The 17,003-nt window shown below is 47.2% G+C and overlaps 1 protein-coding gene across 8 annotated transcripts in view; it reads right to left on the minus strand.

Annotated features, from left to right (window-relative positions):
• The window catches only part of TNPO1 (transportin 1), a 179,205-nt gene that overhangs the window by 30,437 nt on the left and 131,765 nt on the right, over positions 1-17,003 (minus strand). For 7 of the 8 annotated variants that reach the window (XR_012656094.1, XM_032771660.2, XM_032771656.2 and 4 more), the window contains exons 19-20: positions 9,825-9,923; positions 9,535-9,630 (exon numbers count right to left, since the gene is read on the minus strand). Coding sequence is in view for 7 of the 8 variants with exons in the window: in XM_032771660.2 (XP_032627551.1) it covers positions 9,535-9,630; positions 9,825-9,923 (195 nt within the window). In the remaining variant the exon portion in view is untranslated. Of the gene's footprint in view, positions 1-4,561; positions 7,022-9,534; positions 9,631-9,824; positions 9,924-17,003 lie in introns of those variants that run through there. The other variant, XM_075067018.1, reaches the window with a different exon arrangement.

Genomic DNA, 17,003 nt, shown 5'->3' on the forward strand with positions numbered 1-17,003 from the left:
TCCACTCATCTTCCACATTGCAGAAGCCTATACAAGGAGAAGTATTTTCTGTGGAGGCTGAAGATTGTGCCATCTATTCATTTCCTATGTAATGATTTTTTACTGAATGTCTTAGTTACATTGTTACAGGAGAAAAAGTTAGACAAAAATCACAATAATACAAAACACACAGGAAAATGTAAATATTTTGGCAGCATTTGCTTGCTATGCTAAATATTAGGGTAAATAGAAAAAATATTCTAGAACACAGTATATAGGGTGATATCCTACAACAAACTTCTTGTAAGTACACCACATTCAACATTTATTTGCAGTTACATATCTACATTTACATTAACTATTAAAGAGTAAACAACAAAAAAATCAGTTCTGGATGCTTCCATAATATCCGCAACAGTAATAGACGCAAGCACTTGAGCACTGGACGCATGTCAATTACTACATCAATTAACGAGAAGAAAAACAGAATTCACTTGTCAATATTACCATCTGGCAGTCTAATTTACATAGCTGCTCTAAAATGGTCTCAAATAAAAGCTGTATCTATAACATGCCAAACAACCATCTAATTCTTCTTAAAGTTCACCTTCCACACTAATTTTGAAAAACACTACATTTTTAACATTTAGTTTCACAAAATACTGGAGATGACACACACGAACTAAAACACTTCCAATTTCTCTTTTTAACCTCTCATGATACAGTGCTCTCCTGTACTTATAAGCTGATGTCATTGACATCAGCTTATGATGTTTGTCTAAGAAGGAAGTTACTTCACCCTATACAGCAACTAGTTCAAGGTGCATGTCCCTATGGGTACTTCACTTGAGCTGCGCATGCACCTCATGTGCCATTGATAGATTTTCATTAGCAGTGTCCATTCGACCCACACATGCGCTGCTGACAGCCGCATGCCCTGCACCAAGGCTACATCAATCTGAGCAAGCAAAACACTCTCAATTCCTTCTCCACCATTGACTCTCAGGAGAAACTGAAGCAGAGGGGGAAGGAGGGCAGGTAGTGGAACACCCAGAGGGAAACAAATCTCAAAGAGCTACAGTTACCACACAGGGTGAGTAATCACTTTCCTCTTGAGTAGTGTCTCTATGGGTGCTCCACTCTGGGAAATTCCTGAGGAGAATTCCTATGAGGTGGCATAAGCTTTGGAATAGAGTCCAGCACAAAGGAACTACACTGCCAACTGCTGCATCAGATCTAGAGGCACCAACTAAGGCATAGTGCTTGGAGAAGGTATATACTGAGGACCATGTAGCAGCTCCACAGATCTCAGATACCAGAACATTAAGCAGAGCAACAGATGTCGATTCTGACCTTGTCAAGTGAGCATTGTAACAAGCTATAATACATCCCAAAATCCATTTTGACAGTCCTTGGACACAAATAGCAGAAGCTTCAGATCTTTCTGTAAACAAGAAAGAACAGCCTAGGAGTCGTATGAAATTATTTAGTCCTATCTAGATAGAAGACGAACACCCTCCTGACATCTAGAGTATGGAAGGTGGTCTCCAGGTTGGAATAATGTGGGTTTGGAAAGAAAACTGGTAGGTAAATGATCCGATTCAGACGGCACTTTAGGAGAAACCTGGAGTGTGGTTCTAAGGAAACTTTGCCCTTGTAGGATACTGTGAACAGAGGGTCTGCCATTAAGGCCTCCATCTCTGACTCTGCAGGCTGATGTAATAGCCACTAAGAAGGCTGTTTTCATAGACAAATGCAATAACAAGCAGTCACCATCAGTTCAAAAGGAGATTTCATGAGACTTCAGAACCAAATTACAGTCCCAAGCTGGAATGGGGACTTTCACCAGTGGGAGGAGATTACCCAGACCTTTCATGAACCTAATGGTTGTAGGGTGAGCAAACAATGAGAACCCCTAAATAATGGTCTGAAAAGGCAGCACAAAGAACACAGACAACTAAGTGATGGCCCTTTTTTTTTTTTTAGTTGCAGCAGATCTTCCAGAACAAGCAGAAGTGAGAAAGATTCAGGGAGAGCATTCTGGAATTCATACAAGCGACTAAATCTCCATTTTTGAAGGTAAATATTCCTGGTAGAACCTTTCCTACTATTCAATATCTCTTATACCTCTGCTCACCAGACTTACTAACCCTGCAAACTGTCAAGGAGCCATGCCCCTGAGTCAGAGAACACTCAGCTGGAGATGCAGCAGTCAACTGGAGCCCTAGGAGAGGAGCTAAAGAGTGATTGGAAAATTCATCACTGAACAAAGAACTAGGCAAAACAGGTAAGGAAACCATGCCTGCCTCAATCATATCAGAGCTATTAGGATAATTCTGGTCTTGTCCTGCCTGATTTTGTTCACCACTTTGAGACTCAGAGGTGGTAGGGGAAACAAAACAGCTTCTTCATAAGAATATAAGAACAGCCGTACTGGGTCAGACCAAAGGTCCATCTAGCCCAGAATCTGTCTACCGACAGTGGCCAATGCCAGGTGCCCCAGAGGGAGTGAAGCTAACAGGCAATGATCAAGTGATCTCTCTCCTGCCATCCACCTCCATCCTCTGATGAACAGAGGCTAGGGACACCATTCTTTACCCTTCCTGGCTAATAGCCATTTATAGACTTCCACCACATCGAAATTTATCCATTTCCCTTTTAAAACACGTTCTAGTCTCAGCCTTCAACAACCCCAGTAAGGAGTCCCAAGTTATTGGGCTGTGAAGAACTTCCTTTGTTAAACCTGCACCTATTAATTTCATTTGTGAACCTCTACTTCTTTATTAGGGAATAAGTAAAGACCTTCCTTATCCCACTCCCACATCACCTTCATGATTTATAAATCTCTATCAATCCCACTTATCCCCTCTTTCCAAGCGAAACGAGGCCTAGCTCTAATATTCCTCATAGGACCCTCTCCAAATCCCTAAACATTTTATCCCTTCAGTGCAGAATACGTGAGTGAAACCGACACGGCCAATCGACGAATTGGCGTAACAGGATTACATAAGGCAATAAGAACCAATTATGCCCTTTAAAGACCTAAAAGACTGTTTTGACCGCCATCTGCGCACTGCGTGACATCTCAGAAACCATCCACATACGCCAAGACTTTTCCGATGTTCTGTGTACTAAATTTGCTCGCCACGATTATACAAAACGTGGGAGTTATTTTTCCAAATCATTACTTAAATTATCCAACATTAAATTTCATTGCATTTGTGCCTACTGCTTCAATTCACTTAGTGTGTGAGATCTTTTTGCGTTCTACACTCTGCTTTGCTTAACAATCTGATAAGTTAGTATCATAAGCAAACTTGCCACCTCACTGTTAACGCCCTTTCTCAATCTTATCAATAAATGAATAGAATTAGTTCTAGACTGACCCCTGGGGAACACCAATTACCCTTCTCATTCTGAGAATTACCAATTAACTCTCTTTTGTTCCCTGTCTTGTAACCATTCTCCAAAATCCACAAAAGGACCATTCGCCTTTTACCATGACAGCTTAATTACTAAGACCTGGGTGAGGGACCTTGTGCGCAAAAGTCTTCTGAAATCTAGTCACTAGTCCAGTGGATCCCCTGTCCACATGTGTTGTTACCTCCTTTCAAAAGAACTCTAGTAGATTATAAGACAAATTTCCCTTTACAGAAAACCATAGTTGATCTATGCTCAACAGTTTAGCTGCTTCTAAGTGTCTGACAAATTTATTCTACTATATGTTTCAACTAATTTCCCGGTACCAACATAGACTACCAGTCTGTAATTTCTAAGGATCACCTGCAGAGCCCCTTTAAATATTGTGTTACCATAGCTAACTTCCAGTCATTGGACCGAAGCCCGATTAAAGACAGTTACAAACCTAGATTAATAGAGTCGATTTAAAGGACAGGTTACACAAACCTAGTTAATAGTTCCGCAACTTCACATTTGAGTTCTTCAGAACTCTTGGGTGAATGCCATCTGGTCCGGGTAGTGACTTGTTAATGTTGAGTTTATCAATTAATTCCAAAACCTCCTCTAGTGTACACTTCTCTGTGACAGTTCCTCAGATTTGTCACCTACAAAAGCCGGCTCAGGTTTGGGAATCTCCCTAACATCCTCAGCCGTGAAGCCTGAAGCAAAGAATCCATTTAGTTTCTCCGCAATGACTTTATCGTCTTTAAGCGCTCCTTTTGTATCTCGATCATCCAGGGGCCCCACTGATTGTTTAGCAGGCTTCCTGCTTCTGATGTACTTAAACATTTTGTTATTACCTGTGGAGTTTTTGGCTAGCCGTTCTTCAAACTCCTCTTTGGCTTTTCTTATTACTCTCTTGCACTTAAGGTGGCAGTATTTGTGCTCCTTTCTATTTGCCTCACTAGGATTTGACTTCCACTTTTTAAAGGAAGTCTTTTTATCTCTCTCTCATCCAAGTGAGAAGGAAGGCTCTCCCCAAGGAACTATGACCTAACCTTTCCCCTCCTCCCACCCCACCTTTGAACTGAAAGGATGGCATTTTTGTTTGTAGTTGTGGCAATGAGGTCCACTTCTCAAAATCCACAAGTCTGAAATATGCTGACAAGAACTAGGAATCCAGCTCCCATTCATAGTCGGGGGGGGTGGGGGAGGGGAGAGGGAGAAACCAGCTCAGAGCATTGGCTCTGACACTTTTCCTACCCTGGAAATATATTGCTGGAATTCGTATTCAACGTTTTATGCACTATTTCCATAACCTTATTGCTTCAGCACAGAAGGAAGGGGAATTTTACTCCTCCCTGCCAACTGGTATCAAACAAGCAGTCCACGTGGTCAGTCATGACTTGGATAGACCTGTGTCTGACGAGAGGCAGAAAATGAAGGCAGGTATTTCTGACCACTCTGAGCTCCAACAGCTTGATACAGAGGGTAGATTCTTGGGGTGACCATCTCTTCTGTACCATTACAGCACCAAGGCACGCACACACCTATCTTAACAGAGACACATCCATGGTTACAGTTAACCATTGGCATCGGTTGGAGGCAGGGGATCCCTGCCCCTACATTGTGATTAACTATCCACCAATCGAAGGAGGATTTTACCTGTTGAGAAACTTACACCTGTTTGTCTAGGCGGTCTCTGTTTGGCGAGTAAACTGATCTGGGCTGCCCCTGGAAAGAGCCAAGGTGTAATCTCACACTGAGTCACAAAAATGCAAACCACCACGTGATCTAGAAGTTCAAGAGAGCTTCTGACTGAAATCTGGTGGCTCCCTTGAATAGTTCTGACAAAGTCTGATAGTGTCGTGAATCTGTCCATGAGAAGGAAGGCCCTGGATGCCAAGAAATCCAGGGATACCCCCTGGAAATTGTGTATTCTGAAAAGGAGGCAGTCTGGATTTTCCCCACGTGCAATTGGTGACCCAAAGTCCAAGAACAGAGAAAGTACTTTCCTTGGGGCTTTCAACACTTCTTGGTACGACCATTCCTTGAGCAACCAGTTAAATACTACGATTGCCTCATGATGCAAGCAGACAGCCACCACTGGAGAACTTTTGAAAAAAAACACTCTCTGAGCTGAGAAGACACCAAACAGGAGTACCTGTACTTAAAATGATCCCAGTTTATAATAAAATGCAGAAACCTTCTGTTAGATGGGAGTATCACTGCACTGAAACATGCACCTTGAAGGATGAGGGCCAAAAACCAATCTCCTGAACCAAGAGAAGGAGGAGTTACATATAGAGTCATCATCCCGAACTTCTGAGACCTCACAAATGTGTTTAGGAGTCAGATCTAAGATTGGCCTCTTTCCTCCTATTTTCTTTGCACAAGGAAGTATGTTGAGTACAAGTCCCTTCCCCAAAGCAGAGCAGGGACTGGGCTCTCTCGCTCCTGAACAAAGAAGGGAGCTTAATCTCCTGTCTTAGTAGGAATGGATGAGAAGGGTCCCTAAAGAGGAGAGAGAAAGGTAATATGGATGGTGTAGCCGATATTACTTTCAGCTCCCATTTGTCCAAGATGATATGCTCTCCTGCTTGTCAGAAATGGGGGTTAGTCCTCAAATGGGGGGGAAGTGGGCAAAACATTGCAGCTCTCAGGCTAAAGAGAAGGGAGGGTCCGAACCCTGAAACAGCCTCACAAAACTGACACTTTAATAACGAAGTATTTTGCAAACTTGTGTTCGGTGGGTAGAGGATCTTTTTCTCTGGAACCTATGTGTCTAGGTAGTTTCATCAGGCTCTGAAAACCAGAGAATTGCATTGGGTGGGATGTTTGAGTTATTTGCCATCTACTGAATTTTCTATTGTTTGCAGGAGTGTAGCTGCCCAATGAATGTAATGTGGACTTGGAATCTTTACGAGCACACAACAGCTCATCAGTATTCTCCATGAACAACTTCATACCATCAAACAGGAGATCTTCTCCCATATTCTGGACTTCTTTGGTGGAAACCAGAGCACTGTAGCCAGGATGCCCTGCACATCACCACTGCAGTGGAGATGGAACGAGCTGCAATTTCTGCAGCATCAAGAGCCACCTCAAGAGCTGTCATGGCCAGTAATTATTCTTTAGCAATGGTAGGCTGAAATTGTTCTCTTTAGTCCGAAGGAAGGTGTGGAATAAAGGAGCTAAATTCTGCATAATTTGTAAAGTTGCTCTTGGCCATCAATACCTGATATTTCGCAGTGCAGAACTGTAGAGTTGCCAATGGGTAAGATTTTCTTCCCAGAAGGTCCAGGTCCTTTTGCTCTGTCATATGGGGTGGATTAATACCAGTGTCTGCCCAGTGTGATCACCGTTTCAACCATCAGAGAGCTGGCTGGAGGATAAGAAACTAGTCACTCAGAGTCCTTGGTGAGAAAAACAATACTTTTTAAATTGTCTCTCTTACACGTGGGTGTTACTGTAGTAAAGGTTTGCAAATGATATTTTCAGGTCCCAGAGCCACATTGTTATGAAGGGCAACCCTGGCTGATGTCTCAGAGTGAAGACTATCCAACAGCTTATGCTGGGATTCTTTGATTTCCTCAAAAGGTATCTGTAAGGAGTCTGCCACCCATTTAATGAGGTCTTGAAACTGCAAAAAAAAAAAAAAAAAAAAAAAATTTACTGACAATAGACAGAGGAGGGGGCGTTACCACCTCAGCCTATGAAGATGATGAGATGGCAGCCTGGGAGATAGCTTCTTTATCCGCCCTTCTCTCAGTCCTCGAACATTTCCTCGTATTGTTGGGGAGTAGACGTTTGAGTCTCCCTATCATCAAGAGAGGAAGAGGAGAGGGGGTTTGGAGGCATGCCAGCGATAAAATGCCCAGGGACCCCAATATGGCCATTGAGGCCCATAGGGGGTGGGGGTTGCATCCAGAGTTGTTCCCACCAGGAATGAGGAGGTTCCCAGACATCTTCCCTGTCTCTTTAAGAAAGGGGCTTTTGTATATTCGTACATAGGAGTACGCTGAACAAAGATTAATGATACAGAAAGGAGATCTCCATATCATCCTCTAATGGGAGAGCTCTGACTGAAGAGAGGTGACAGTACTGTGGAATGTATAAAGGTTTGGGGACAGAGGTTTTCAGTAGAAAGATGCTCAGTACCTGTCACCAACAGACATACTGGTTCAAGCAGTCACCAATAAGCCCTTCAGCTTCCTAAAGTCTTCCAGTATTTAGCTGTAGTACCGACAGACCAGTACGCCTGCCCCTACAAGAAGGTACCAATGGTTTTGAGCGCTTAACAGGTAGCACTGATGTAAATGGAGGTTTAGTCTTAAATGGTACCACAGAGCTCGATAAGGGTACTGGGAGAGGTGTTAAGTCCAATAATACTGATCTCCTGTGTGTTTGCTCTGACCATCTCCACTAGATAATACTAGCTCCTTCTCAGAGCCATGTTTACTCTTAGAGCTGCAGGATTTTCCCACCTTGCTGGTACCAGAAGAGCCTTTTGCCACTACAGCACCAAGCACAGCTGCTGATCTGGTCAGAGAGTGAGCACTTTCCAAGATGGGTACCTTAGGAGGGGAATTAGAGCGCCTCTTCTCAGGATCTTTAGAGAAGATCTTCAAGGCTTTCCCCTTCGTAAGAGTATTGCGCTGAGGCCAAAGGACTGCTAGAGACTCCAGGGACTAATGTACAAAGGAGATCTCCTGACCTGGTTCCGTACCCAGGTGAAGGGAACATTCCATCATTAACAGTCACAACTTGATTTCCCAGTTGTCCTATGGCTAAACAGGAGTCACTTCTGTGGGATGCAACTCTCTCCCAGGCAGTGAATGCAGTTAGACTTTCCATCGCTGTCTGGAATAACCTCTCCACATGAGGCAGCGCTTAAACACCTGTGAACAGGCACATCCTTCACAGAGAGAATTTCCTCAGAGGAAATAAAACAATCTTTCAATAACCAGGAATTAACTAACTATTACTACTACTAACAAACTAAGCTAAATAAACTAAATACAAAAAACTCAGCAAGCAGCCGAGGCACACAAAATGCAGACACAATAATCTCCATCTCAGGCCAAGGTGGTTAAGAAACTGAAGGCAGTTCTCCTGCACAACTTGATGTAGCCTCGGTACTGGGCACGAGATTATCAGCAGCATATATGTAGACCAAACAGACACTGCTAGTGAAAATCTCGGATCAAAGGTATGTGGTGCACACGCACACCAGAAGTGGAATTAATAGAGGGACACTACTCAAAGAACTATGGCTTCCTCACCAAAAGGAAAATAATGAGTAACTGCAAAAAATTTGAGAGGACACTCAATTACTAACAAAATGCCAAGAAAAAAAGTTGATATACTAAAATGAAACTCAGTAAATCACAATTAATTTAGCTCTTCTAGAGTATGGAAGGTGCTCTTTATACCAGAACATTCTCTCTAAAAATGCAAAAGAAACAAGCCTCAGGAGTGCATGTTTAATAAGACACTTGCTAGCAGCTCCCAATATGAAGGCCACTGTCATTGGCCAGAATATAAAACATGCATGCTATCACTGGAGTAGTTTTCATAATTTTTAATAAAAAGTTAGGCACTACAAACTACATTACACACTTAATTTTTACACTTTAATTTGACTGTAGTACCGTTACCACTGTAGACCAAGATTTTTTTTAGTGCAATTACTACACTGATTTCTCTCTAATATGTGGCGCACCTGTTGGATTTTTTTTTTGTTTTTGTTAATTCCAAATCTTCATTTTCCTCTGCTATTTTTACATATGCCAATTATGTTTTCAAACTTTTCAAAGTTAGACACACACATGCATGAATCTACACGATATGCATCTAAACTAGTGTAAAGGAAAACCTCCAATTCTTTCAGGTCTAACAAAGCTATTGATTTTATAAAAAGGGTTTAAAAAAGCAACAACCATAAGAACTTAAATATATGACAGTTGGCTCACTGCAGCACTGAGACTTGTAAAAACTTCTGCAAAACAGAGCTGTTTTTGCTTACAAACGCTGTAAAAGCATCAGTTCTGGTATGGTTTCCCTAAGCAGTTTTTAAAGGCTGTACATGATTTTTGATCTCTGAGAGACAACTACATAATTCCTTTCACCACAAACATTTCTATTATAGGGTACCTGTGTTCTCTAACAACGTCTTTGGTGTGTTGGGTCTGTTAATGATTTCTACAAGCTGGTGCAACACCATAGGAATATAAGGCTGCATCTCTATACCTAAAATAGCCAAAAACAAAAATTCAAAAGAAAATGACTATTAAAATGATCAAAATAGATCCATGTGTATATATTTTAGAACAAACCAAACAAAATTTTCATTTGCCACTTAACAAAAAAGAAACCTTTAAACATTTTACACTGTAAACATGCATTCTCAAAGAAAAAATGCAAAAAAATTAATCAATTCTTACCCATTTGAATGGAGATTTCGCCAATTGCCCATGTAGCGTTGTTGCACACAGAAATGAACTCAGGATTCAGGTTGGTTCCCAAAATCGGCATGAAATCAGCTAGAAAGAACAATATTTTTAAACTGACTGTCTGCAGTAAAGTTGTTGTTTCCCCACTACTAGAAGCTCTCAGTAAACAATTTTTCATAACCTAAAAATATGTAAATACATGGAATGTCTCATGTAAAACAGACAAGAGTTAGGAGCAACAATTTTGCAACTAATTCCTCAAATAAGTGTGTCATGAAGGCACACGTCATTGAATTGATAAAACATCTGACAAGAATTAATTCAAATTTTAGAATCTCCAAGTCTGTCCAGTAATTGTTTGGAGGAAAGTTACAGGCCTCTCTGGCATACATCTCTGCCAAAGGAATCAGCAAGTCTATAAAAACCTACAATGGACACTATAACCCTTCTGCTGAAATAAAGAAAATAAGCTCTTGGATAAGCTTTGCACATTTTCAATTATTATATGAAGATGTTTGCAAAAGAAACAATATACACTTCTAAAACAAGCAGTATAGGTTGTAAATCAGGGATAACATTTTATCAGCTTTTTCATTTTCAACAGAAAGTAGCTACATTAGTTGCAAAGCAGTTTGAATATGCCAGATCAAAGCTGACCATGGTATAAAATCAGTCTGGAGAAAAACACTCTTGAACAGTTTAAATTTAATTTAAGAAAAAAGCAAAATGCAATGTGCCTTTATAAAGTGTGATCTAAATAGACTTATGTTCACACATGGTTGCTGGTTCAGGGTAATGAAAAAAGACGGTTACTCACCTTTGTAACTGTTGTTCTTCGAGATGTGTTGCTCATATCCATTCCAAGTAGGTGTGCGCGCGCCACGTGCATGTTCATCGGAAGAATTTTCCCCTAGCAACACCCGGCGGTCAGCTGGCGCCCCCTGGCGTGGCGCCGCTACGGCACCGAATACATACCCCTGCCGACCCGTCCGCTCTCCAGTTCCTTCTTGCCGGCTACTCCGACAGTGGGGAAGGAGGGCAGGTGTGGAATGGATATGAGCAACACATCTCGAAGAACAACAGTTACAAAGGTGAGTAACCGTCTTTTCTTCTTTGAGTGCTTGCTCATATCCATTCCAAATAGGTGAATCCCAAGCCTTATCTAGGCGGTGGGGTCTGAGTTGGACACTGCGGAATGCAAGACTGCCAAGCCAAGGGCTGCATCGTCTCTGGATTGCTGTACCAAGGCGTAATGGGAAGTAAACGTGTGTACTGAAGACCACGTAGCTGCTTGGCATATCTCCTGGATAGGCACTCAAGCTAAAAATGCAGTCGACGAGGCCTGAGCCCTGGTGGAATGTGCAGTAACACGGCCTGGAGAGGTGTGAGCTAGATCACAGCAAGCCCGAATGCATGCCGTGACCCAGGAAGAAATTCTCTGGGAAGAGACAGGTTGACCTTTCATCCTGTCTGCCACGGCAACAAAGAGCTGGAGGGTCTTACGGAAAGATCTGGTGCAGTCAATGTAGAATGCGAGCACCCTACGGACGTCCAGCGAGTGCAACTGCTGCTCTCTACGTGATGTATGCGGTTTGGGAAAGAAGACCGGGAGGAATATGTCCTGGTTGCGGTGAAAGGATGAAACCACCTTGGGAAGGAACATCGGATGTGGGCGCAACTGCACCTTGTCCTTGTGGAATATCGTGGAAGGCGGGTCCACCATGAGAGCGCAAACCTCCGAAACTCTCCTAGCCGATGTAATGGCTACAAGGAACGCCGCCTTCCACAATAAATACAGGAGAGAGCAGGTTGCCAGGGGTTCGAACGGAGGGGCCATAAGTCTTGACAGAACCAAACTGAGGTCCCAGGAAGGGGCGGAGCGTCACACCTGCGGAAAAAGACGTTCCAGCCCTTTGAGGAACCTCGAGATCATAGGGTGGGAGAAAATGGAGTAAGCTCCTTCTCCAGGATGAAAGGTTGAGATGGCGGCTAGGTGTACCTGCAAAGATGAGTGCGTGAGACCTTGTTGCTTGAGATGCCAGAGGTATTCCAATATTATGGGAATAGGAACCTGCCCAGGTGCCGCCTGCTGCGCTTGACACCAGCAAGAGAACCGCTTCCACTTGGACAAGTACGTAGCTCTAGTGGAGGGTTTTCCGCTGCCCAGGAGTACTCATTGCACTGGGGTGGAGCAGTGTAGGTCTGAGTGACTCAACCACGTAGGAGCCACGCCGTGAGGTGGAGGGATTGCAAGTCGGGATGGAAAAGACTGCCGTGGTCCTGGGTTATTAGATCCTGATGGAGAGGCAGAGGAACCAGGCTGGCTATCGAGTGGTCCAGCAGCGTGGTGTACCAATGCTGGCGAGGCCACGCTGGGGCGATGAGAATCACTCGAGCCCTGTCCCTGCGAAGCTTTACAAGGACCTTGTGCACCAACGGAAAGGGTGGGAAGGCGTACAGCAGGTGGGTCGACCAAGACATGAGAAAGGCGTCCGATATCGAGCCCGGGGCGAGACCCTGAAATGAGCAGAACCTGTGATACTTCCGGTTGCTGCGGGAGGCGAAGAGGTCTATGTGGAGAAAGCCCCACTTCTGGAAGAGAGAATGAGCTATGTCCGGTCGGAGTGACCACTCGTGGGCGAGAAATGACCTGCTGAGGTGGTCTGCTAAGGTGTTCTGGACCCCTGGGAGGAAGGATGCCACCAGGTCTATAGAGTAGGCTATACAGAATTCCCACAGTCGGATCGCCTCCTGACAAAGGGGGAGAGAGCGGGTTCCTCCCTGCCTGTTTATGTAGTGCACCGCGGTGGTCTTGTCCGTGAGCACTAGAACACAATAGCCCTGCAGGTGGTGAAGAAAGATCTGACAGGCGAGGCGGACTGCCCGTAGCTCCCGGATGTTTATGTGTAATGACAACTCCTGGGCGGACCAGAGGCCTTGCGTGCGCCGACCCGCCATGTGAGCCCCCCAGCCCAGAGATGACGCTCCGTCGTTAGGGACGTAGACGGTTGTCTGGGGTGGAACGGCATGCCTGCACACACCAGGGAAGGGTTTTGCCACCAACGGAGGGAGCGTAAGACGCTCTGAGGAACCGTGACGACGACGTCTATGGTGTCCCTGTGCGGGCGGTAAACGGAGGCCAGCCAGATTTGAAGGGGCGAAGGCGGAGTTTGGCGTGCTTGGTGACGAAAGTACAGGCAGCCATATGGCCCGAGGAGGCTGAGGCAGGCCCGGGCTGAGGTCGTCGGGAAGGCCTGCAGGCTCTCTATGGCGGTGACTATTGCCTGAAAACCGGCTCAGCGGGAGGTAGGCCGCTGCGAGCGTGGGAGTCCAGGACAGCTCCGATGAATTCTATTCTTTGAGTGGGCACGAGGGTGGATTTGCCCATATTGACCATCAGGCCCAAACGCTCGAAAGAGTTCCATGATGACGGCTACGTGAGCGGCGACCTGGGTCTCGGAGGTCCCGCGAATAAGCCAGTCGTCTAGGTAAGGGAAGACACATATGCGCCGACGACGGAGGAAGGCGGCCCACCACTGCCATGCACTTTGTGAAGACACGTGGGGCAGTGGAAAGGCCGAAAGGAAGGACCGTGAATTGGAAGTGACGATTTCGCACCATAAAACGTAGGTACCGTCTGTGTGGGGGGTAAATAGAGATATGAAAGTACGCGTCCTTCATGTCGAGAGCAGCGAACCAGTCCCCCGGATCCAGGGATGGGATAATAGTCCCAAGGAACCATCCGGAACTTCAACTTCTTTAAGAAGACGTTGAGCCTGCGGAGGTCTAGGATGGGTCGAAGACCTCCTTTCGACTTGGGGATTAAGAAGTAACGGGAATAAAACCCCCTGCCCCTGAACTCCTGTGGTACCTCCTCTATGGCTCCGATTTCGAGAAGCGTACGGATCTCCTGCCAGAGGAGATGCTCGTGAGAGGGGTCCCTGAAGAGGGACGGGGGAGGGTGGGGGGGGCACGAAATAAACTGCAGATGGTAACCAAACTCCACCGTACGTAGGACCCAACGATCTGAGGTTAGTCGGGTCCACGCCGGGAGGAAGGAGGAGAGACGGTTGGAGAACTGGATAGGATTCCGGGAAAGGACTGGTGCTCTGCTCTCGGTCGCACCTTCAAAAGTTTTGCTTTGGTCCCGACGGTGGCTTGGCGGAACCATTATTCTGGCCCCCCTGAGAACCGGACTGTCGTCTGCGGTTCACACGACCACGCCTTCTAGTAAAGTCCTGTCGAGGCCGTGGTGGGGGGTAGGGACGTTGAGGTTGGGCTCTGAAGGACCTGCGTTGGGTCTGCGGAGTATGCATCCCCAGGGAACGCATTATGACACGGTTGTCCTTGAGGCTCTGGAGCTAGGGTCCGTTTTCTCCGAGAAAAGGCCCTGGCCTTCAAATGGAAGGTCCTGAATTGTGTGTTGCAGTTCAGGGGGTAGGCCGGAAACCTGCAACCATGAAATTCTCCGCATTGCAACTCCCGACGCCACGGTCCTGGCCGCCGAATCCGCAGCGTCGAGAGAGGCCTGCAGGGAAGTCCGGGATATCTTCTTCCCTTCCTCGAGGAGGCTCTGGAACTCTGGACGGGAGTCCAGGGGACCAGCTCGGTGAACTTGTCCATGGACTGCCAGGTGTTAAAATTGTACCTACTGAGAAGGGCTGCTGGTTAGCTACACGCAACTGTAGGCCCCCTGCGAGTATACTTTGCGTCCAAGTAGGTCCATGCGTTTAGCCTCCCGCGATTTTGGGGCGGGGGCTTGCTGGCCATGGCGCTCCCTCTCGTTCACAGACTGGACGACCAGAGAGCATGGAGGAGGATGGGTATAAAGATATTCGTACCCTTTAGATGGTACCATATATTTCCTCTCCACGCCTCTGGCCGTAGGAGGGATAGACGCCGGGGATTGCCAGATCGAGTCCGCTTTAGCCTGGATGGAGCGGATAAATGGCAGGGCTACACGAGTCGGGGCATCCGAAGAGAGTATGTCCACGACCGGTCCTCCACCTCCGGGACTTCCTCCACCTGGGAGGTTGATGCTCAATGCAACACGGCGGAGAAGGTCCTGGTGGGCTCGTAGGTCAGTGCGGGGCGGGCCTGAGGTTGATGTACCCGCTACTGCCTCATCCAGTGAGGAGGACGACGAGAGACCCGGGACCAGCGGTTCGAGTTGTGAGTCCTGGTCCAGAGGAGGGTCTGTTTCTGCGGCGGCCTGAAGGTCCTGTGTCGCGGCTGAAGCGTCCATATCAGCCGGAGGACGACAACTAACAGTGGCCTCTGGTGCGCGACAGACCGATGCGGCGGACCGCGATGTCACTGTGGGATCGCCCTGGGCTCGGTGGTACGCCCAAGGCGTCCAGAAGGACCACTGTGGTGCTTGCTCCAAGCCTTGGGGCTCCGGGATGGCGCGGGCCCGGGGGTTCACATCTCCATAGAGAGCACTATCTGCTCGTGAAGAACCAGATGGGTGTCTCGATGGCCAGGGCGGAGCAGATAGTCCGTGAGATGGGTACCGGATGTCATGCCCCGCCGGGGAGCGGTACCAGGAAACATACCGGTGCCGAGACGTGTACCGGGACCTGTGACCAGCGCAGTGCTGGGAGGTCGACCGGGACCGAAAGGAGCGGTGGTGTGATCGACTCCGCCGGGAACGGTGCCGGGAGCTAGATCGTCGTGCTGAATACCGGTCCGGAGAACGCGATCTGGACCGGTGCCGCGAGTACGACCGGTGCCGAGAGGGGGATCGGTACTGGGATTGCGAGCGGCGCCTGGATCTTGACCAGCGATAAGAGCAGGAGCAGTGTCAGGATCTCGATCGCGAGCGGTGTCTGCCTGCTGCCTCGATAGATGATGGTCTGACCATGGCAGGCTTTCCCGCTGATGGGAGGACCCGCACCGGCGGTGCCGGGGGTTGAGGCAGGGTGGGCTCCGTCAGAGCAATCAGTTCCCTCGCCGTTGTGAAGGTCTCCAGCGTGGTGGGAACGACGAGCTCAACAGAGGCGGGTGCCGGGGAGCTGTCACGCACCGGACTCGACAGCTCTTGTCTGGCTGGAATCGACGGTGCAGAGACTACCGGTGCTGCGGCAGTTGTTGGTGCCAGACGGCTCGGTTTGGCATGCTCGGACTGCTGTGCCAAGGTTGGAGCCGCAGGAGTCTTAGGCTTTTTGGCCCTCGGGGAGAGGGAGCGGTGCTGGGCCTGCTTCGGTGCCGGAGATGGCTGGTGCCGGGGTGTTCCGATGGTGCTGACGGTCTCCAGTGCCGATGAAGCACTTCTCCCCGGTGCGGACTGCGCGGCACTCGGTGCCGGAGCTGGAGGAGTGAGGGCCGCCTCCATCAGGAACTGCTTCAAGCGAGAGTCCCGCTCCTTTTTAGTCCGCGGTTTGAAGGACTTACAGATACAACACTTGTCCGTTAGGTGGGATTCCCCCAGGCACTTCAGGCAGCGATCATGAGGGCCTCCCGTAGGCATCGGCCAGCGACAGGCCAAGCACTGTTTGAAACCGGGTGAGCTAGGCATGAGCCCGGGCCCTGGGAGGGGTGAGGAGGGGTAAACCCCAGCCCTCTAACTAACTATACTAACAACTATCACTATTTAATAACAACTATAACTCTAACTAGAACTATAAATACAAGACATAGAAGAACAGGTGAAGAGCTAGGGAAGTGGAGATCACCTAAGCTGCACTCCACTGTTCCAACGACCGACTCGGGCAGTAAGAAGGAACTGAGGAGCGGACGGGTCGGCAGGGGTATATATTCGGTGCTGTAGTGGTGCCATGCCAGGGGGCGCCAGCTGACCTGCTGGGTGTTGCTAGGGGAAAATTCTTCCAACGAACGTGCACGCGGCGCGCGCACACCTACTTGGAATGGATATGAGCAAGCACTCGAAGAAGAACTGAACTTTGCACCAGTCTGGCCCAGTGTGCTTAATTCACTCAGAAGCAGGGATAGTCTATTTTTTGTTAAGGTCCAAATTTCTGGTCAAAGTATAGTCAAAGTCCAGACTCCAGAGAAGAAGAAAATAAAAAATGATAAGTAAAATAAATTTATGTATAAATAAAAATAAAGATTTTGGGGTATGTTCAAAAGTGTCTGGCAGTCTGCCTACTGACTACCCCGACTCAGAGGATGGTTGGTACTGCCACCTCTCTTCCCCATCAAGGTTTCTGC

Source organism: Chelonoidis abingdonii, chromosome 6 (assembly GCF_003597395.2).
Source record: "Chelonoidis abingdonii isolate Lonesome George chromosome 6, CheloAbing_2.0, whole genome shotgun sequence".
Classification (NCBI taxonomy): domain Eukaryota; kingdom Metazoa; phylum Chordata; order Testudines; family Testudinidae; genus Chelonoidis; species Chelonoidis abingdonii.